The sequence below is a fragment of the Carettochelys insculpta genome, chromosome 17 (assembly GCF_033958435.1).
Source record: "Carettochelys insculpta isolate YL-2023 chromosome 17, ASM3395843v1, whole genome shotgun sequence".
Lineage (NCBI taxonomy): Eukaryota > Metazoa > Chordata > Testudines > Carettochelyidae > Carettochelys > Carettochelys insculpta.
In genome coordinates this window covers 8,291,397-8,313,266 of record NC_134153.1, presented here as the reverse complement: position 1 = coordinate 8,313,266, position 21,870 = coordinate 8,291,397, and the positions used below count along the sequence as shown (strand labels likewise).

The 21,870-nt window shown below is 44.4% G+C and overlaps 1 protein-coding gene across 1 annotated transcript in view; it reads left to right on the top strand.

Moving 5' to 3' along the window:
- Positions 1-21,564, top strand: part of COL9A3 (collagen type IX alpha 3 chain) — a 71,666-nt gene extending 50,102 nt beyond the window's left edge. The window contains exons 23-31 of the mRNA XM_075012156.1: positions 1,105-1,176; positions 5,709-5,744; positions 9,807-9,851; positions 11,509-11,541; positions 12,786-12,932; positions 15,154-15,208; positions 16,033-16,215; positions 19,244-19,321; positions 20,689-21,564. Of these exons, the coding sequence (XP_074868257.1) occupies positions 1,105-1,176; positions 5,709-5,744; positions 9,807-9,851; positions 11,509-11,541; positions 12,786-12,932; positions 15,154-15,208; positions 16,033-16,215; positions 19,244-19,321; positions 20,689-20,909 (870 nt within the window). The 3' untranslated portion in view covers positions 20,910-21,564. The remainder of the gene's footprint in view (positions 1-1,104; positions 1,177-5,708; positions 5,745-9,806; positions 9,852-11,508; positions 11,542-12,785; positions 12,933-15,153; positions 15,209-16,032; positions 16,216-19,243; positions 19,322-20,688) is intronic.
- Positions 21,565-21,870: the final 306 nt, after the last annotated feature.

Here is a 21,870-nt window from a genome sequence, read left to right as displayed (position 1 = left end):
ATCCAGTTCTCAATGTGCCAGCCCCGCAGAGCAGTAAGGGCCCTATCATCCCTGGCCCAGGGAGACTTGTCTTCCTGAACCTTCATTGTTTCCTGTCTCCCAAATTCCATTCTCTTATTGCATTCACATGGCCTTGCTGTGGCCTCTAAGCAACCTATGCTAATGGCATTGATGATCTGCAAGGGGTCGGGCTGGAGCAGGCCCACCAAGAGGGGTCAAAGGGGGCAGTTGCCCCAGGGCCCAGCATTTCAAAGGGGCCTGGAGCTCTGGCTGCTCCCGCTGCTAATTTGGGAGTGGCAGTGGCTGGAGCTCCGGACCCCTTTGAAGTGATGTGGCACCGCTGCTCTGCATGGCTGGGGGAAGGATGGGGTAGCACTGTGGTCCAGGAGGCACTAAGGGCTGACTGTCCTTGGCCCCACGCCTTCTGGCGTGCAGAGCTGGACCGCCCCCATCCCACTTGGTCCCTGGGCCCACGGTGGCTGTCAGCCCATGCTGGGTTAGAGCAACACAAAGGCACTGTCTACACTAGCCAAAAACTGCGAAATGGCCATGCAAATGGCCATTTCGAAGTTTACTAATGAAGCGCTGAAATACATATTCAGCACCTCATTAGAATGCGGGCAGCTGCAGCACTTTGAAATTGCCTATGAGCAGATAGGAATCAGGGGACTTTGAAGTAGCCGGGGTCCTTTCAAAAAGGAGCCCCGTCTGGATGAGCCACGCATCAATTTCAAAGTGCCGTGGCTTCCTGCATGCTAATGAGGCGCTGAATATGTATTTTAGCGCTTCATTAGTAAACTTCGAAATGGCCATTTGCACGGCCATTTCAAAGTATTTGGCTAGTGTAGACGTAGCCAAGATGTGTTCCCCTAATAAGTGGCATTAGAGGGGAAGGGTAGGGACAGGAAGTAAGAACATGAGGAAGGACTAGAGCAGTACTGGGGTCTGGAAGGAGAGGAAGGACAAGGGACTGTGGTTGGGATTTGGGAGAGTAAAGAAGGAAAAAGGGAATCTGCCATTAATGACTATTCATGAAATTGATGTTGAGCTCTTGGGATATTGACAGGTGTTAGAACTCTTGGTCTTGATTTGTTTTTCCTATAGGGCCGCAAAGGCGCCAGTGGGGAACCTGGGCTCCCTGGCCCTACTGGGATTCGTGGTGAATTTGGTGACAGGGTAAGTAGACCAGGAAATGTGTTTGCCATCCTGCAAAGCCCTCAGGGGTCTCAAACAACATTCCCCTACCAAATCAGGGTGAAAAGCCAAAATCTTGGAGCGTTTTCATGAACCAAAACTGGAAACCTTTTTGGTCCAAGTCATTTGAAAAGTTTTGCTCCAATTTCAACCTTTTTGTCTTTGTAGAAAACATTTTTTAAGTTTGTTTGCTCCTGAGAGGATGGTCTGAATGAGAGCTGCCCTCACTATGCCTCCTCTCTGGCCAGCTCCTTCCACTTTGAGTGATGGACTGATGGGGACTCTCTGAGGAGGAGGGCAGCTTTCCTGTATAGCAGATGTTCACCCTCGAGGTCTGGCTCCGACATGTCTGCTGGTTTCTGCTCAGTTTAATGTACTAGCGCTTTCTTGTTTTCCCCTCGTTGTTGATTATGCAACAAACTGTTTATCAGGAGTTTCCCCTAATCTTCCAGAGGTACAACTGTTGTTTGTATATCAGAGGATGCTCTTGATAAGCAAGTAAATCCAGCCGAGTTTGTGCTCACTGCCGGTCAGAGCATGGAACATGTGCCCATGGCAGCACCCTCTTAAAATTTTGAAATCAACCTTCAGTTTTGAGCATGCAGTTTTATAGCGATAAATTACTATGCCTGCAGCTACCTGGCTTGCCAGGGTAAATGTCATTGGACATCTACATTTTATCCTTCCTAACTGTAAGTGCAAAATTTCCCCTGCAGAGTTAGTGGCTTTGTAGCTGAAAATCAAACGCATGGCACCATTCAGAAATAAGAGAATAACCAGATCTAGTGTGTCAGAGACATGGGATCAGATCTCTGCTCCACTGCAGACTTTGTGTGACCATGGGCAAGTCACTAATCCTCTCTGTGCCTCCCTTGCCCTTCTGTAAAATAGGGATAATAGCAATGTCCTGCCACACAGGAGCAAAAGGGTAAATTTAAAATGTTGAGACACACAGATACTATGGCATGGGGGCCAGATAAGTATCCAAGATGGAAGATTCACCTGGATAGGCCAAGTTCTTATGTCTTATGCAACTGATTAATAAACTGATCCATACCTTTATGCTTCTTGATGTTAACTTCAGCAAGATGTTCGCAACCATGACCTTTTACTGACCTGTTGTTAAAAGCCAGCAACAACCAACAAACCCTGAATCATCGGAGATAGAGCTGGAAAAGGGTGCGAACTCATGACCTAATCAGTATTTCCAGTGCTGCCTCTGTGTTCCAAGAAGTCCCCCTATGTTTTGACTTCATTGTTTATTTCAGAAGAACTCCGGATCCTATCCCAGCCAAATTAGACAACTTATTTGCTAAGGACACAGAGCCAAAGTGCCAATTTCATCAAAGTGCAAGATTGCCATCCTCACAGGAGGGCTGCATTTTAGTTATTTCGGATATTTCATTAGGAGTGTGTTAACCTTTTTTTTTAATTCCTTTCTTTACAACCTGAAACATAGCTGGGCTCTACAAGGCGAGAATTTCAAAATAAATTCAGCAGTTTGATTTAAATAGAATTATTCTCATTGAAAAGAAGCCAGCAGAGCAAAAATTAATGTCAGTTCCACGTCCTTCCCAAGAACAGACATCATGTGTTCTATAGCTCACTGTGCTTCAGCTTTTAGGTAAAATCTCTGTGTAAATAATCATCCCGGTGCACCAGGGATTTCACAATGGACCTCTTTGTTAGATCTGCAAGAACCTTGTAAAAAGGTTACGTTTCCCAGTCACACGGGGCTACAAGTCCAGAAGCTACAACAGCAGTCATACTGCCGGAACAAGAATTGCTATACCAGTTCAGAAAATCACCACATCCCTTTAAAACTATGGCCCTGCTAAAAATGAATGAACAGAGAACAAATAACTGTTCAAAAACATCCTGCCTTGTCAGTGGATTTGGGGAATAACATTGCATTCACCACTGGTTCATTTTAAAGGAAAAAGTACCCAAAAAGTTATTTGAGTAAAAGTGTAGTTGCTTTCATTTCTGGGTCCTTGAGTACAATAAAGATGTGGCATTTGTGTGTGTACTTTTACTCAAATAGTTTTCCAGAGGGGCAGTGCTGACTTGTACTTTAGTACATTCTCCTTTTACCCCACCCCCAAAGCAGCTGTACTTTTACTCAAGTAACTTTTGGGTCTTTTTCCACCTCTGAAAAGAAAGTATAAATACCCAGATTCATTTCTGCATTTCTACCTTCTGCTGTATTACTGCTGAATTATTTTAATAGAGAAGCTTTTCAATAGAACTTTCATTTTTTTTTATTCGCTCTTCAGCACTTGAGTTTAATGAAATGACACCCATTAATTCTGCATCGTAACAGAGAGGAAGCCGTGCTAGTCTATACACTATCAAAACAAAAAGCAGTCAAGTAGCACTTTAAAGGCTAGCAAAATGGTTTACAGGTGAGCTTTCGTGGGACAGACCCACTTCTTCAGTCTGTTCTGGTCTGGCTATGGTCTGAAGAAGTGGGTCTGTCCCACAAAATAAACTCACCTAATAAACTATTTTGCTAGTCTTTAAAGTGCTACTTGTCTGCTTTTTGTTTTGATAATTCTGCATGTTTGTTCCATCATGGTGTTCTGCTGGAACAGTGTCTGCAACCCACTATAGAAAAAAAAATCACATTTCTCAATTGCCAAGCTGATGAATGTGCCATATAACTGTTGTTCTAAGGCTACAATACTTGCATTGCAGAAAAGATAAAGGTCCTCAAAATTTGAAGTAGCTCCTGGCTGTGTTAGTTGGATCCAAAGTCATAGGTCAGGGCTGCAAATGTATCACTTCATTCTCCTTTTGAATGCTAAATAGGCATGATTGTTTTTGGAATGTTTCTTCTGACTTGCTATATTACCACTAGGCTCATAAATACACCACTTGGTTCACCAGCTTTTATTCCTACGGATATCTGACTTTTTATCAGTTAAAATAGGACACCAGACAGGCAAATTCCAGTCGTACATCTCTGTGGATGAGAAAGTGAGCAACAGCGAACCCTAAACCACTGGGAAAATGGACATAGTGTTAGAGGCCTTTCAGAACTATCATGAACATTGACTAGGCCTGGCACAAAAATCAACGCTCTGACCCGAGACCACGATGATGATAACAAATCTAAGAATGTTTTACCTGCCAGCGGGGAGAAAGGGACAAGGGGTGAGCCACAAAGAAGAATTTGGTGCTTCTGATCAGGGTAGGATTAAGAAAGGGATTGTAGGGACTGCCACCCAGGCCCTGGGTGAAGGGGGGCACCAAAAGAGATTGCCAACAGTGCAGATCTTTCGGGGGGGCATCCCTTAGCCTGGGGCATTGGGCCGCAGCCACCAAAGCCCCTATGTTCCAGTCCTGCCTGGGGTGCAGGGGAGCAAGTAGCTCTGTGTGCTGCTGATTCCCCTCCTGCCTTCTCCATGGCCTGGAGCTGCAAGTGTGGGGAAGCCTGTGTGTCTGTGTGCGTCTCTTGCCTGCAGACTTCACCCTCACAGTTCCCACTGGCTGGGAATCACAGCCAATGGCAGCTGTGGGGGCAGTGCCCACACTCAAGCACAGGCCAGTATGCAGAGCCGTCTGCTGCCTCCCCTTTCTGGGGCCTGCACCGCCAAAGGGGAGTTGCCCCAGGTGAGTGGCCCACACTCAAACCTCCTGTCCCAGACGCCACACCTCTGCCCGAACCTCCTGCCCTGAGCCCCCTCCATCACGCTAACTCCCATCCAGTTCTTGCACTCCTACCCCAGTCTCTTGTGTGGAACCCCCAGCACCTCAACCAGTCCAGATCCTGCATTTCCACCTCCTGCTCTGAGCCCTCTCCAGCACACCAGCCCCCTCAGCCCTGCCCCAGAGCCCACAATCCATCCGATCTCTTTCACCCCACACCCAACCCCCTCCCTCAGCCCATCGCTCCATCCCACACTGTGAACCACTCATTTCTGGTTCCACCCCAGAACCTGTGGAGTGCCACAAAATCTAACAGCCCTGGGTCCCTGAAGAGTTAATTTGCCCCTGAGTCTGATGTAAATAGACAGAATTAAATGCACACGACATTTTAGTTTTGATCAGAGAATTAACAAGGACAGAATGAACAGAGTCACCCATAAGTCTTGCAGTGATGGTAAATTTGTCTTAGAGATCACAGGGAATGAGTGGGTGCCAGGTGGGGAGATACACTTCATTAACGTTTTTATGGCTGGCAGGTTGGATGCTCTATGAGGGAGTAGAGATGGAAGAGCAAGTTCAGAGGGAAAAACATGATGTGTCTGGTAGCTTATATGCACTACGTCAAGAAAGAAATGTGAACCGCAGTGACTGCAGAATATTGCTGCACAACAAAGGGGATGCTAAAACGCTCTTGTTGGTCCTACAAAATACACATGGGTTTTGACCTGTTTAGCCTTTGTCTTAGCTGGCAATTACAAGGTTAGTTCTCCCACCCGTCGCCGTAGCAATGGGAATCTGGCTGCACTTGGAATGTGTGAGAAAAGAACAGTTCTGTGCTTATTCTCCCTTTTTCCTCCTCACAGGGTCCTGGTGGCGTTTCCGGTCCCAAAGGTAACCAGGTGAGCCAAGGATTGGCTTTCTGTCTCTGGTTATTTTCCCATTTTATTCAACTAATGATTTAACGGAAGCTTAATCACAGCTAATCAATGGTGCTACCAGCTCACCTGCCTATTGAAATTAAGAGTATGCAGCAGGGACAGCCAACCCATTTTTCTTCTGGTTGTGTGTGTGCAATATAGTTTATTTTACTGAAGATATCTTGAAATGCCCAATACCCTTTGCATCTATCTTTAAAGTACGATACGAGGCAAGTAAACTGCTAGGGGCCATATCTTGCCCACTGAACTCCTACAAGTCAGCCTATAGCCTGCATGAGTGGTTGAGCTGCTTTGCCCCACAATGATTAACTCTGTAGTCACTAAGAGCTTTTATTCCTTGATAAACTTTCACTTCTAAATGTGCAATTGCTTCAATTGATGCCCTTACTTCAAATAGATAATTTAAATCGGTGGAGGAATGCGGTTTATTGCAGCAGAAGATGGAGAGCAGTCCCATCAATGGTTTATAAACTGTAATTGTGCCTCCTGTCTACCTTGGGTTGCTTTCTAAGGGCAGACAGGATCCGTGCAAGCACAACAGGGGCTGTGAAGCCTAAATCTAAAAAAGACTCTAAAGTCTAGTTCTTTACCATCAACACAATAGCATTGAAAAAAAGTTGTCAAACAAGGATGGGTTGGGGCGGTGGGTGCCTTCTAAAAACTGTCACCAGCTCAAATGAATACATTAACATGCTGTTAAAATGAAAGCCTTACTTAACGCTTTACATTTCAGTGCTTTGTTTTTCCTTCTTTTCTGCATCTTTACTAAAGGCTAAACTCATGTTTAAAGGTTTGCTACACTGTCTCTGTATACCAAACCCCAAATGTTCAGTGTCAAACCGTAACACAGGCTTGTTAATAGCTTAACTCTTTAGGCTCATATAGTCCAGCTGAATTTTTAGAGGTGGAGAAAAGTACCCCAAAAGTTACTTGAGTAAAAGTGCTGCTGAGTGCAATTCTGGATACTTGAGAACTCTGTGTGTGCATTTTACTCAAGTAGTTTTCCAGACGGACACGGGTGACTTGTACGTAAGTACATTCCCACCACCACCAAAAAAGCAGCTGTATTTTCACTCAAGTAACTAACTTTTTGGGTACTTTGTCCACCTCTGAAAGTAATACAGCATGCTTCCGAGTGGCATCTGAACCATGTAAGCCCTGCACATACCAATCGGCAGTACCGTATCTATGCAGTCTCTGTTCTACCTAAGTAACAAGCGCCATCTGTTGGCTGAAAGGAAAAGAGATTCTATCTTGTGGCTCATTCAGGGTTATTCACTGGATTCTCTTGCCTATTCCCTTGGGAGAGTTTTGTCCTTTTACCAATCCAGCTCTGAAATAAAACTGGAACCAGGTGGCTAATTTATTAAGTGGCAAAAGTCACTGGAACAACCAGGCCTGATTTTTGGATAGGCACTAAGTCAGTTATGGTTAAAGTTCGCTTTTTTCTTTTCTTTGTAAAGGTTGGTAAGTAGTTCCCTTGCACGCACTGCATTTCACGTGTGTTGTGATAGTTGGATCATAAATTTATCTTAATTGTGAGCTTAACTTTGAAAAATGGGTGCAAGTTCCTCCGATGTTACCAGAACCTAACAACAGATGGGGATGGGGAAAGCAACAGCAAGACAGAGCGATACTAAATTAGCCCAAATAAAAAAGGCCTTGAGAACTGTGTTGAATTCTGGCTTGTAAAACTAGACAGTGTGAGGCCAAAAATCAGTGACCAAAAAGTGGTGTGTCATAAACCAGGCCAAATTCAAAGGCAACATGAGGGGATGGATAGTCCAACCATCACTCCTTTGCAGGGGCTTGAAAGACACTTTGGGGAGAAAAATTAGCTAATGGAATGAGCTTTACCATCATGGCTGCCACTCCCATCATGCCCGGGGCTCTGCACCTCCTTCACCCCAATCCTGAAAGCTGTCCTGTCCAAATGAGGCCAAAAACCGGAACCCAAATTACACTGCCACTTCCCCCGGCTCTGACTAAATCCCAAATGCTACATGAGACTCGACATTCTGTCCTTCTCCCTTTCCTCCCACCCCATGTGTCCTTTTCCTTCCCACCTCTTTCTCTTCTTTCCTGTCCCTCTCCTTTTTCCTTTTGTCTAACTCAGTGGTTCCCAAACTTTCTGGCATCAGGCCCCCCCTTTTGATTTTTGAGAAACCCTCATGGTCCCCGCACCTCTTCTTTACTGCTATCCAACCCCCTTTTAACAAAAAATTCAATTCGTAATTTAAAATAAACACAAAAACTTGATACAAAAATGTTATTTTAAATTAAAAACAAGCACAAATAGTTTTTCTTGGCCCCTTGCGGGCCACCAGAGCTGACTGCGACAGCCGCCTGAGACCTGTGCTGCCAGTGCTGGCCGCTGAGGCCAGCCACCTGTGGCTCGCCTGCTGGAGCCCCGTTCTGCTAGGACCAGCTGCCCGCCCACCAGCCACCTGCCCCAGCTGCAAGCCAGTTGCCCAAGCCCACACGCTGCCAGGGCCAGCCACCTGCCTGCCATCCTGAGCTGCCCAAGCCCCACGCTGCCGGAGCCAGCCGCCCAAGCCCCATGCTGCTGGGGTCAGCCACCTGCCTGCCAGCCCAAGCGCTGTGCTGCTTGGGCCAGCTGCCCAAGCCCTGTACTGCCGGGGCCAGCTGCCAGTCCGAGTCACCTGAACCCTGCAATGCCAGGGCCAGTTGCCCAAGCACCACAAGTCCCACCAGCCAGCCAGCCAGCCAGCCGAGCCCAGTGAGCTGCCTGTCCAAGCCCCTCCCATCCCACAAAGCCTGGCACCACCAGTCCCCGCTCTTACCCCATCCCCCTTACCTGAGTCAGCCTCTCATCTAATCCCATCTTCCTCCTCCCCCACCCAACCCACACTCACTCATCTTTGCAGGAGGCAGCTAACATCACGTGGGTCTTTGCTGGCTGCCTGCTTTTTATAGCGAATGTGCCAGGTCACCCATGTAAAATGGCAGAGGCTAAGAGCTGGAAGCAAAGGCTTGGCTCTTTCTTCAGGTGGAGGGAGTGATTGGGGGGGGGGTGGGGCTGGGTCGCCTCGCTCCCCTCCCCTGCAAATTTTTTCACACAGCCCCAGTTTGGAAAACCATGGTTTAACTGAAGTCCAGCAAGCACTGCCTAATTTGCAACACTGCTGTAAGCCTGGCACTAGAAAGAGGCAACTAAAGTCAATGCTATAAACAGCCCAATGCTGGTCAGTTTGCCAGATTCAGAGTGGCTAATAAATCAGAGTAATTTGTCTTTGTTTTTGCAATAGTGATGCTGCAAGGGAAAGTCAGCACCAGAGATGGATGCTGTCTTTCCTTAATTTGCTTTCTTTTCTCTCTTTGTATGTGTCTGTCTGTCTCTCTTGTTTAGTCGTCTTAGGAAACAGAATCAGACTTAACAATGGCAGTAGTGAAAGATCCACCTCATTTCATAAAATTTCTCTCCCTCTGCCCTCCCTCCAAAAAAGATAGTTAACGCCATCTTCAATAGCACTGGGAAAAAAAACTTGTCAAACAGGGCCATGGGGGGTCCCTTCTAAAACTGTTGCCAGCTCAAACAAATATATTAACATATATTGTTAAAATGAAAGCCTTACTTAACGCTTTACACGTCAATGCGTTGCTTTTCCTTCTTTTCTGTATCTTTACTAAAAGGCTAAACTCACGTTTAAAGGTTTGCTACACTGTCTCTGTACATCAAACCCCCAAATCTTCAGTGTCAAACCGTAACATGGTCTTGTTAATAGCTTAATTCTTTAGGCTCATACATTCCAGCTGAATTTTCAGAGGTGGAAAAAAGTACCTAAAAAGTTACTTGAGTAAAAGTGCAGCTGATTGCGCTTCTGGGTACTTGAGCACAGTGTGTGTGTGGTTTTCCTCAGGTAGTTTTCCAGGAGGAGTTGAGTGAGGGTACTCAGCGCACAAATGACTGGGCTGTGACAGAAAAGGCCAGCATGCATTTGTGAATAACCACTGCAACCCTACTGGTGGGGTTCTCATGTGTTAACTGTTTTGCGTTTTCAGGGTATTGCTGGAGCAGATGGCCTGACAGGTGACAAAGGAGAACTGGTAGGTGTCATTTAAACAAAGCAGAATTAACACATCAAACCGTGGGGACCAGAGAGCAACTACCATCATTGAATACACAAGGGCTCCAAAGGCTACAGTTACACTATTTAAGTTGGCACCTTAAAAAACTAACAATTTTATTATGGCATCAGCTTTCATGAGTCGCAGCTCACTTCACCAGATTTTCTTTCACTACATGCATCTGATGAAACGAGTTGCAACTCATGAAAGCTGATGCCATAATAGAATTGTTCATCTTTAAGGTGCCACCAGACTTTGTTGGTTTTGTTGAAACAGACCAACACAGCTACGTCTCTGAAACCAGTTACTCTTGATTTTGAAAAGGAAGCTGTGTCCTGTGAAACCAAACCAAGTATCCCATTCACCTTCATCACTGTGCCCACTGGCCGCCTTGTGGTTCTTTTTTCAGCACTCAACAGCCATTATGAATTTTCAAGGCCACATGTGGTCTGTGCTCACTTTGATTAGTTGCTTCTACCACTCACTGAGGTCAGGTGCCCTGTAGAGTGTGTAAAAGCCAGCAGTCCCGTCTGTTCTGAGGTATTTAGCCTTACCACACCCACTAAGTTCAGCCCTGTTACACGTGGATGAAATGCTGATATCTTCCAAAGAGTCTTGCTTGCTAGCACCAAAGTTGAATTTGGCCTTGGGGGTCTAATGATGAATCGCTGTTGATACAGGTGAGGAAGCCTGCTCTAGTTTTACTCGTAAAATTAAATGTATTCCTTACCAGTCCACCCCTAAACCTGTTTTATCCCCTTCTCTGGAGCCCCTCCATCACTTATCTGGAGCTCCTTCAACCACTGTTGCTGTATTCTACCCTTCAGTGGTAAGAGGAATTATATTGACCAGATGAGCCCAGCACTGCTCTGCAGAAGTGCAGGTTGTATAAAGGCTCCCAACTTTCTTGGGCTCAGGATCCATTTGTAAATGTCTATGGCTTGTCTTGACCCAGTAAATACGTGGGGGAGGAAGTGCGAGGGTGGCATCAGTTGAATCCTGCCCCTTTGTGGTGGAAGTGAGGTTCTGTCTGGCATCCATCCCCTAATGGCAGTTCCTGGGCTGAGGCTGGCTAAGCTTAGCTCTCCGCTCTCGGCATTGCAACCTCCAGGATGGCAATGATGCTCAGGTTTGGCCCTGCCCCCGTGATGGCACAGTTTATGTGAGTGGAGTTGTAACCTGACTCATGGGGTTCCAGTGCCACTCGCTCCAGTTTGGCCTCCCCAGATTCCCATCGCCCTGGGGGCTGAGCCATACCTGAGTAGCACTGGGACTCCAGAGATTGCAGCTCCTGCAGCAGAGAAGTGAGCCCAGCCAGGTGTGTGAAACAGGACCTGCCATATGATCCTTTCTAGCATTCTGGCAACTCAATTTGGCTCCCAACCAGGCTGAGAAATCCTGACCTAGAGAGATACCAGTGGAGTTATCCACTCTACTTCAATGCCCTTTGGCTTCCTAGGGCTATGCCCATTTGCAATATTGTTATTTGCATCAGTGTAAAACCCAAGTACCTGATCAAGAATGCCATTACAATGGGTATAGTACACAGGAATGGGCCCTGCTTCCAAAGGTTTGTTTACTTTGCAACTCATTATTGTTCTTTAGAAAATAAAATCAAGCTTCCCCTTTTCTGTAGGGTCCTTTCGGCCCCCCGGGACAAAAGGGAGAGGTGAGTGTCATCCGTTTCGGACTGAGCATCACAGGAATGTTAAGGAAATGAATGTGCTTAGCACGCCCCTCTGTAGCTTTTGATCTCGTTGGGTTATGAAGCATCGGAGTGGAAGTCTCTCTTATTTTGGGCCCCAGCCCATGAACATAGTCATTACATGACCTTTTGGACCTTGGTTATTTTTCTTGCATGCCCTGGGGTCAGTCTACAAAGATGGCTACCCAAGTTGTATGTGCAAATTCTACATTTGTGTGGGAATTAAAACTCAACATTGCAGAAGGGGGCTGTGTGCAAAGAGCCCCATCCAGCAGTGGACTTAAACCCAGGCTTAACTTTAACCACAGAAGTTGTCCCATTGATTATTGCTGAAAATGCCTAATGTGGAAAACAATTTACTCAGGACTCTTAGCATCTCATTTTGTGTTTCCCAGCCCATCGCGATGAGATAGAAATTTGGCCATTGGAAGTCCAAGATAAGCAGCACCCTTGAGAGGGTATTTATTGCTGTTGCTATTATGGTGATACCGAAAAGCAGAGTTACACCTCCATGCTTGAAATCTAAAGCCATTTCCATGCTACAGCAGACAGCAAGAGAGCATCAATGCTCTTGGTTCTGACATGGTTTCCCAGAGTGGTGTTCTCAGAACCTGACTCTGTCTGCTACTGCATGACCTGGTTATGTCACTAGAATGGTTTGAACACCATTCTCAGGGGGGCCGACAGACACGCTGGTCCCCAGGGTGGGCAGCTAGCTCCATGTCTAGGAAGGGGTGAGGCCAAGCTCAGGTCACAGTGCTGCCCTCCCCGCTTTCCCTCCAGTAGTCATGCTGAGTGGCAGAGCAGCACTGTTGCAGCAGTTCAAAGGAGCCTGGTGCTTGGTCCACCACCACTGCCAAAGTAGCAGTGGCAGTGACCAGAGCTCTGGGCCCCTTTGAAACACCAGGCCCCTGAGCAACTGCCCTGTTTGCCCCTACTCCCGTCAGTAGGTTTGACCATTGCCGCTAGCACTATTTCTACTACCTAATTATAATTGTAGGTTATAGCCTAAAACATGTATAATAACCATGTAAGCCTGTGTTGCAAAATGAGGAATATACATGGTCATCGTTGCCAATATGTCAGTAAGAGAGAAAAGAAGAAAGTTGAAAGAAAAGCTTAACTAAGAAATACTGTGGAAAAAATAAATAAGAATATGCTGAGCCTCCTCTTTTAAGATGTTTTTGTTTTTGTTTTTGCCTCCTTAGCTAGGAAAGAGAGGCGAACTGGGTCCTAAAGGAATACAAGGACCTAATGGGACTTCTGGCATGCAAGGGATTCCAGGTCATCCAGGACCTATGGGCTACCAGGGAGAGCAAGGTATCCCCGGCATTACTGGAAAACCTGGCCCTCCAGTAAGTATAATCTATTCCTTGAGCACAGTGCTGCCCTGAAAGTGGATGAATGGGCAGTAGCAGCAGTTCTAATGGATCTTGGGTGCAGGGTTAACACTGTTTAGAATACAATCACAAAATAGGTTTTTGCCCCTTTGTTCATTAGCGGAGAAGTCTTACAGGGTTTGCATCATTAGTACCTGTGATGAGTATTATCAGGCTGACAGGAAAATCTCCTTTGCTCTAAGTCAGTAAAGAAGGTCCTTAATGTCAGAAATAAATAAAAATGGCAGCCTCTGGGAGGTTGCATGATCAGGGAACATGAACAAGATATGTAACTTTGTAATTCTAGACCACTGGTTCAAATCCGGTGCAGGGGAAAAGTGAATGTGTAAGTTACCATCTCATGGAAATTCAGACTATGTCTGCACTGTAATATAAGACCAGAGTTTGAACTCAGCCTTAAGCCTAACTCCAGTTCTTTCTACATATAGATCACGTTAATCCTGGGCTCAGACCCAGGGTTTTAAGATCCCACAGAGACCGTGGGTCCATCTTGAGTCAAACCTAGACCCAGGATACAAGCTTTATTGCTTAATAGTGTAGATGTAACCCCTCTGGACTCATGTTCTGAAAGTCTGCCAGAACTATCCTCACAGGTTGACTTTCTTTGTCCTCTGCCTAATTAAGTTTTGTGGACAGTCATGTTTTCCTACCGTGTGCAACAACAAAGGGCTAGAGCAGTCACCTTTTTGGAAGGAACATAGGAAATCTGGAATAAGGATGAACATGAGCCTGAATCATGCACTGATGAAATCCAATGTTCAAGAATTACTAACCTGGTATTACAAATGAGCATAGATACTCAAGTCTTAGGTTAATAAACCCAGGGTCTGCTAACTCAAGTTTTACTAACCCTAGGGCAACCGTATCTCCCTGTTCCAAATATAGGACAGGGAAATATTGGGAGGGGGGCGGCTCCTCTGTCTGCACCAAGCCCTGGGAAGCGCCCCCTCCCCAGCCCCAGGAAAGCGGCAGCCAGGCGCTTCTCACCTGGAGCCCCTGGGAAGCAGAAGCCATGGGCGCTCCCAGTCCAAAGCCCAGGTAAAGTGATAGCCACGGGCGCTCCCTACCCGGAGCCCAGGGAAAGCTGTGGCTGCACATGCTCCCTGCCCAGAGCCCTGGGAAAGTGGTAGCCGCGGGCACTCCCCACCCGGAGTCCAGAGAGAGCGGAAGCTGCAGGCACTCCCGGCCTCACCCCCAGTCCCTGAGGGCCTAAATAAGGGACAGTTTGTCCCTTTTAAAAAATAAGTCGGGATGCCTTTTTGGACTCCCAAATATGGGACCATCCTGCCCAATACAGGACAGTTGTTCACCCTAACTAACCCTGAACTTAGATGGCAGTGTTGATATATCCTCAGAGAACTGAGTGAAATGTGTTTAGTGCCCTCAGTCCAATTCCCAATGGACAAATGTCCACACCACCAAAATAACATCACAGCTGGTATTAACTGATTCCCATGGAGTGGTCCCATAAGAAAGGCCAAAGAATGAATAGGGCCTGGAGACTGAACTACCTACTGTCCTTACAGAGTAAGGTTGAGTCACACTGAAGTGGTTTGAAAAAGCATGTACTGACGCTACCTATATTGTTCCTGTTCTGTGATATAGACTGTCTCATCTCCAACGCTATCCACACAGCACTAAAGTAACATGAACCTGGACCTTTTCAGGATTCATTTTCTCTCAGTGAAATGTGTTGTTAGGAGTTATTTGCATTCATTGGGGTTGGATCTGATGGATGAAGTCACGTTTGTTCTCCATAACTGTTATAGCACTGAGAAAGTGAACTAATAGAAGTCAACAACTTTCAAATGCAAAGCTTTCTCCAGTTGGATCATTATATTACTGACATTAGGCTTTTGTTATTTTCCTGAAACTTGAGTTTCACTTTTTTTAATAAAAGCCAAATAAACAACAAAATAAACACACGACTTAGAACATTAGCACCAAAATATTCCCACTAAATTTAAAATCAACACTGTTCACACAATCAGCACCCAAGGACCTTACGGCATAAGCTGATATTTTGTCAAGAAGGTATGCTTTCTTCTTCAGTTTCAGCTGCGGCCCTGCTTTATTTGGTAAATTAATTAGAAATAAGTTTATTTCATGGATTAACAGTTTTATGACAGTAATTAATATAATTTTGGGTAAGGCAGGGTTCTTTTGTTAATTGCAGGGTAAAGAGGCCAGTGAACAACATATAAGAGAACTCTGTGGTGGAATGATAAATGGTGAGTATAACTGAGATAGCTGAACTTTTAATTGTGCGCTGCATCAGAATATAGCTACAATTTATAGTCAGGGAGCACTTGTTTCTACTTAGTTTGACAATAATCAGTTATTGGGCATTCCACTGCAATGGGACTTTTATGACTAGCCAACCATGACAAAGTATAGTTTCCGCTCACTGAATGGCTGATTGATACAGGTGCTATTTTACGATGCCAAAGGTCATGGGAATTGAGTTGTGAGATTCGAAGAAATTATTGGATGTCTGAATGTTTTGCACCTTGAACACTGTATTCAATTTTATCTTTTGTGGTAGAAACCTAAAACCCGTTACTTGAGTATTATTTTCCTGTAAACTTTGCATCAAACTTATTTAAAACATTTTTATTTAGTTTAGAAATATCACAAAGGCAAAAAAAAAATCATCAGTTTGCAAAGTGTTTAGAGGTTCCTGAGCAAAATCTATGCACAAGTCCAGAGGTTTTATATAAAGAACCACCATTTTTTTGTCATCTTATCAAAATGTATCCACCTGGTTCAGCTCCAGGCATCTCCAGTTGTAGGTTACCAGGACAAATTCTAACTTCAGTTGTGCATGTAACTTCCATGAGGCCAATTAGTGCTGTGTGTATGTTCATCAGAAATAATTCTGTCTGCACTGTGCAATCAATTTTTTATTGGTGGAAATCCAGAGCTTGTAATCTTGTCCTTTGACTGAATACACTTGGTGGCAAGTGTCGCATACCAGAAAAAAGTTTTCAAATTTCAAGCATAGGCATGGGGCAAAAGAATTTAGTTTTAGTTTTGTTTGTTTGTTTTTTCTTAGAACAAATTGCACAGTTAGCTGCTAATCTGAGAAGGCCCTTGGCTCCTGGACTGATGGGTCGACCTGGCCCAGCTGGTCCCCCAGGTCCACCTGGGGCAATGGGAAGTGCTGGTCATCCCGGTGCTCGTGGTCCACCTGGATACAGAGGGCCAACAGGTGAACTTGGAGATCCTGGTCCCAGAGGTGAGATGAAATCATTGGCAGTCTAGTTACACTGCTCCTGATCCATCTAAAATCACTGAGGGAAGTTCTGCTAACTTCAGTGGTGCATGAATAAGTCCTTGGGAGGTTAGAGTGGGGGAAGGTGTCAGCATTTTCTGTATTACAGTGCACTTCCTTTGTAATAATCATTGATGTATGAATTAACTGCATGTAGTGATTTAAACCAGTTGGGACAAAATCATTCCCGTGCTAAATACTCCTCTTGTGACAATCAACCATTTATAAGCATCAAATCATCTGGGATGGATGTGATCCTTCAAAAAGGAGAGCACTCCAGCATATACTGCAGCATGTGCAGCTGCTGAAGCTCCAACCACTAACAGCCAGCTATTGTTCAGTTAACCAAGTAAGTCACAGTTCCGAACACCACAGTTACGAATGGACTGGTCAACCACACACCTCATTTGGAACTGGAAGTACGCAATCAGGCAGCAGCAGACACGAAAAAGAAAAGAAAATACACTGGGAAACATAAACTTTCTGTGTGCTGCTTGCATGAGACACAGCCAGTCATGACAGCTAGGGCAAGTCTCTACAGTGCTATGGTCTCCTTGTGTTGGGGGATGGATTTTGTTTGTTAAATACATAAAAATACAGTCACCTGAATTTTGGAGAAAAATCCTAAATTTTACTCATAAATAGCAAACTTTTAGGACAAAACACTTTAAATATTAAGCTAGCTACCTCTACCAATTGACATACAGTAGACCTCTGAGTTATGTGAGGGTTGCGCGCCTGCACACCCTTACATAACTTGAATTTTGTGTAAGTCAGGGAAAGGGGAGCTGGGAACCAGGTGGCAGCCTGGCTCCCAGCTCACCTGGGCTTGCAGGAGGCCCAGGAGAGAAGCCACACTGCAGCAGCTGCCTGGCTTCTCCAGCTGGGGGAGCAAGGTGGGCAGACAGCTGTAGTAGAGCAGCTTCTCCCTGGCTTCCCCTAGCTGCAGGGGCCAGGGGCTGAAGCAGGGAGCCGCGAGCTGCAACGGGGAGCTGTGCTCCTTTTGATTTGCACTTAACTTGCATTAATGCAAGTTAAGCCGCAAATTGAAATTTTGCTTATCCGGGGTTTACTGTATACATTTAGAACTAAACACAATTCTGTGTTTCTTGAAAGCAAGTGAAAGGAAATTGTTTTTTGTTTGTTATTTTACTTAAAGATCATTAAGATGGTAACTTAGGACAAAGTGGGGAAGGTGGGGGGGACAGCAAAGTCCTGTGCTGCTTCTCAAGGCTAGTTAAGTCTGAGCCTACAGACGTTATTCCTATGAGCAAATTGGTAAGAGTTGCTCAAAGGAAATCCAGAATTTGAAGATTTCAAACTCCTAGGCAATGTCTACACTACCTCCCTACTTCAAAGGCAGGATGGTAAGTAGGGTGTCGGGAGATTATTAATGAAGTGCTGTGCGGCATATGCAGCACTTCATTAAGCTAATTCTCCTCCATGGCAACTCCAAAGTGTTAAACTTCAAAGTACCAGCTCGCATGTAGTGCCTGGGCAACTTCGCAGTCCCTTTACGCCTCAAAATTTTGAGGCGTAAAGGGACTTCAAAGTTGCCCAGGCACTTCGAAGTACCGGCGGGTTAGCCGCAGCTACACGCGAGCCAGCACTTCAAAGTTTAACACTTTGGAGTTGCCGCGGAGGAGAATTATCTTAATGAAGTGCTGCATATTCAGCGCAGCACTTCATTACTAATCTCCTGACACCCTACTAACCATCCTCCCTTCGGAGTTGGGAGGTAGTACAGACAAGCCCCTAATGTATTGTGAAGAGGGCCTCTGTGATATGAGATAAAACACTAGGGGGCAGCACAATAAAGAATTTGGTTCTACAGAAATTTGACTTTTGCTTTTCAGAAGCCACTTATGTCTCATTTAAATTGCCAACTTTCTAATGGCACAAAATAGAACATCCTTGCTCTGATAATTCTCCAAGGCCCCACCCCTGCTAACACCATCCTTCCTACCACTTCTCAAAGCCTAGTGGAGACAGGGCAGACGGGGGCAGCCCCTTGCCACCATCACGCCCCCCCACTACCCCCACCTCACTGCCAATCAGATTTATAGCAGTCTGATCATCAGACCTGACCAGAGCCACTAGGTCCCTTTCTGACCTACAGTCCTAGCTGAAAACCAAACACCTGGCAACCCTAGATTATGAAGTAATTTTGGAATGTACACAAATATGACCATTATAATTTAAAAGGATTCATATGTGTGCAGCTATACAAACGGTCCCCAACTTCTACATTCTGACCCTCAAGCCCTGTCTAACCTTCACCCCACCTCAAGCCAGGGCTGGGGGGAGGGGAGGAGGTAAGGGGTTGAGCCTGGAGCCACAGCAAGGGATGGGGTTGGAGCTCAGAGCAGAGCCTTGGCTGGTGTTTGGGAACAGAGCTGAGGGAAACTCCTTCCTCCAACTGTTCATCTGTGCCCCCAGAGGGGCATGCCCTGAAGTCTGGGGACCTCTGAGCTACACTAATTAAGGTAATTGATTATTGCTACTAAATGTATAGCTTTTGGACCAGATTTTGAAAGATGGTCAGGCTCATAAAGATGCAGGCAGGTGCCTAATGGAATTTACAGATGTATCTAATCCCTAACTCCCATTGGTTTAAAGGAAAGTCAGACACCTTGGTGCTTTCTGAAATTTCATTTGATACCTGTTTTCATCTTTAGGTGCCTAACATCTTTGAAAATCTGGCCCATTAATATAAAATGATGGAGATCTGACTGACATTAGTTACAGTAGTGAGAGTATGCAATATTAAAATGCAGCCAATTATAATGAAATTATAACTTCTAGCAATTAGCAGCAGTAAATGTGCACACTTGGGATCCCAATCTAGCAACTGGATCAACTCAAGCAGCTTTTTTGGCATTAAGTATTGCATTACCATTTATACTGACAGGATTTCCCCTTCCACATATGAGGGCTAATTTGTCTGTTCTCTGTAAATTATTTCCATTAAAATGCTTTTACATCATTACAGGTGATACAGGTGAAAAGGGAGATAAAGGAGCCACTGGCATAGGTACTGATGGTCCTGATGGAGATCAAGGTCTTCAAGGTAAGCTGATGCAATATTTAGTACGACAGAAGAGTACGCAGATGACAGCAATATGGATGATACTTGTTTATTGAGTAACAGACTTCTATTTTTATGTAAGATCTCCTCTTAGATGGAACTTTTCAATTTATAATTAAGACCATGAATTTTAGAGGCACATTTTTACTGCATCTACAAATTCAATAGTAAGACATAAGGGGAAGATTTTCCAAGTGGCAAATGAGCATTGGCAAGTAAATCCCATTAACTTTAAATGGGAGATATGCCTACTTCTCCGATTTGTACCTTTTGGGAATCAACCCATATGAATCCTATTATTTCACTTTCAACAGACAGTAGGTACAAAACTAGAGACCAAGCCGAGGCTCCTCTAAGACTTTAAGCTGAGATTTTCAAAGGGCCTAAGGAAATTAGGTGTTCAAATTCCATTAAAATTCAGTGGAGTCTGGTCACCTAACTCTCTTAGTTTATGTCTACACTTGCCCCCTTCTTTGAAAGGGGCATGGTAATCAGGGTGATGGGAGATAACTAATGAAGTTCTGCAATGCATATGCAGCACTTCATTAGGCAAATTGTCCCCCAAGGTGACTTCAAAGTGTCAAACTTCGAAGTGCCGGCATGCCGTGTAGCTGCAGGCACTTCGAAGTGCCTGTACTCGCCAAGGGTACGTGGCATGCCGACACTTTGAAGTTTGACACTTTGAAGTCACCTTGGGGGACAGTTTGCCTAATGAAGTGCTGCATATGCATCACAGAAGTTCATTAGTAATCTCCCATCACCCTGATTACCACTCTCCTTTCAAAGAAGGGGGACAAGCGTAGGCATATCTTTAGACTTTTTTGAAAATCCCAACCTTATGCATTTTCTGAACACTGTAGGCTAACATAAAGGCTGTTATTGGGCTTGTGTTTCATGTGGTTAGTGCTGTGACTGAATTCCTTTTTCTCTACAACTACGATGCTAATCTTGGTTACATAATAGTAGAGAGAGGACTCACTGAGAAGCCAGTTTTGAAATTGTCAGCCACAGTACAATATGGCAGTGTCCAAAACAAGCAGACATATATGAAGGCATAACTATGAATTGTCAAATTTCTGCTGTTACTGTCAGTTATACCAGTATAAATCCCAACTAACTCCATTAAATCCAGTTCAGTTATTCCAGGCTGAAACCATTATAACAGAGCAAAATGTAACTTGTGGCTCAAAGCATTTTCATGTTCACTACTGATATCCTATGCTCCATAGGGCCATAATACAGCACTGGCTATAACCTGTTTACAGATACCTAGCTAATATTTTAAATTTTACGTGCAAATAGAAGCCAGTATTTCATCCTAAATAATTTTTCTTTTCTCTTCTTTAAAGGTCCACCAGGTGTACCTGGAATTAGCAAAGATGGTCGGGATGGTGCTCAAGGTGAACCCGGTCTGCCAGGTGATCCTGGTGTACCTGGTGCAGTAGGGGCTCAGGGAACTCCAGGGATCTGTGATACATCAGCCTGCATGGGTGCTGTTGGAGGAGGATCCAAAAAATCATCAACATTAAAAAAAAGTGAAGAAGTGACTGAATATTTAAGTAAACAGTGAATTGTATGAAAACAGACAGGACCCTCCTCTTGATAAATGGACAAATATTCCTTTTATTAAAATAAATAAAATGGAGACTTTGACACAGTAATTCAGTTCCATGAATTGGGAAAGCATCATATGAAACCCTTTACTAAAAGATGCTTAATATTGTTTCCCCACCCTCCCTTATTTTCCATAAATTTTACTGCAAATCAGTCTCACTTTCCCTTCCTCTCTACTTTGTGGAAGAGACCTCCAGGAGGAAGCACTGCTTCTTTACTGTCATCTCCCTAACTGTACAAAAGCTTGTGGCTATTTTGTATAAAGGCTTGAGTCTATGTTCACTGAATTCAGTAGTGATTCAAGCAATAATTGAACTTCATTGACTCTGTATATTTCTTTTTCATCATGAATTACCAGGTTGTACCTCAAACATTTGCCATGGCTAGTAAATGTTAAATCCTTTGTATTGTTGCAGTCTAACTCTGCAAAGGGTGTAATGTATATATTATAATTTACAGGGGAGAGTTTTTGTATATTTCCATGTTATAATAAAAGTTATTCAATAACAGCATTTTCACTCTCTATTTCAGCTGTTTGCACAAAATTTGTGAAAAAAATCCCAATTCAAAGAGGATATTTTTTTAAACTTCTACCAAAATTACTGTATTAATTTTTGTAAAAATAAAAGGAGATTTTTAACCCTTTTTTGTGACATTGTATGTCATTATATATGAATATCAAAGCGTGTTCTACTGAATTCCATATTCTTCAACTGTTTTTATTAAAATTATTTAAAAATAAAATGGAGAAAACAACTTGTGAATATCCGTGATTTAAAACAATATTTATTTTGGGGTGACATTTTGTACTATAAATCCTGTCAGCATCATCTGTTTACAGAAATTAATAAAGCCACTCTTTCAGTTAATAAAATATACTATTTCAGTCCTAAACATTGCGTCTTAACAAGTACAGA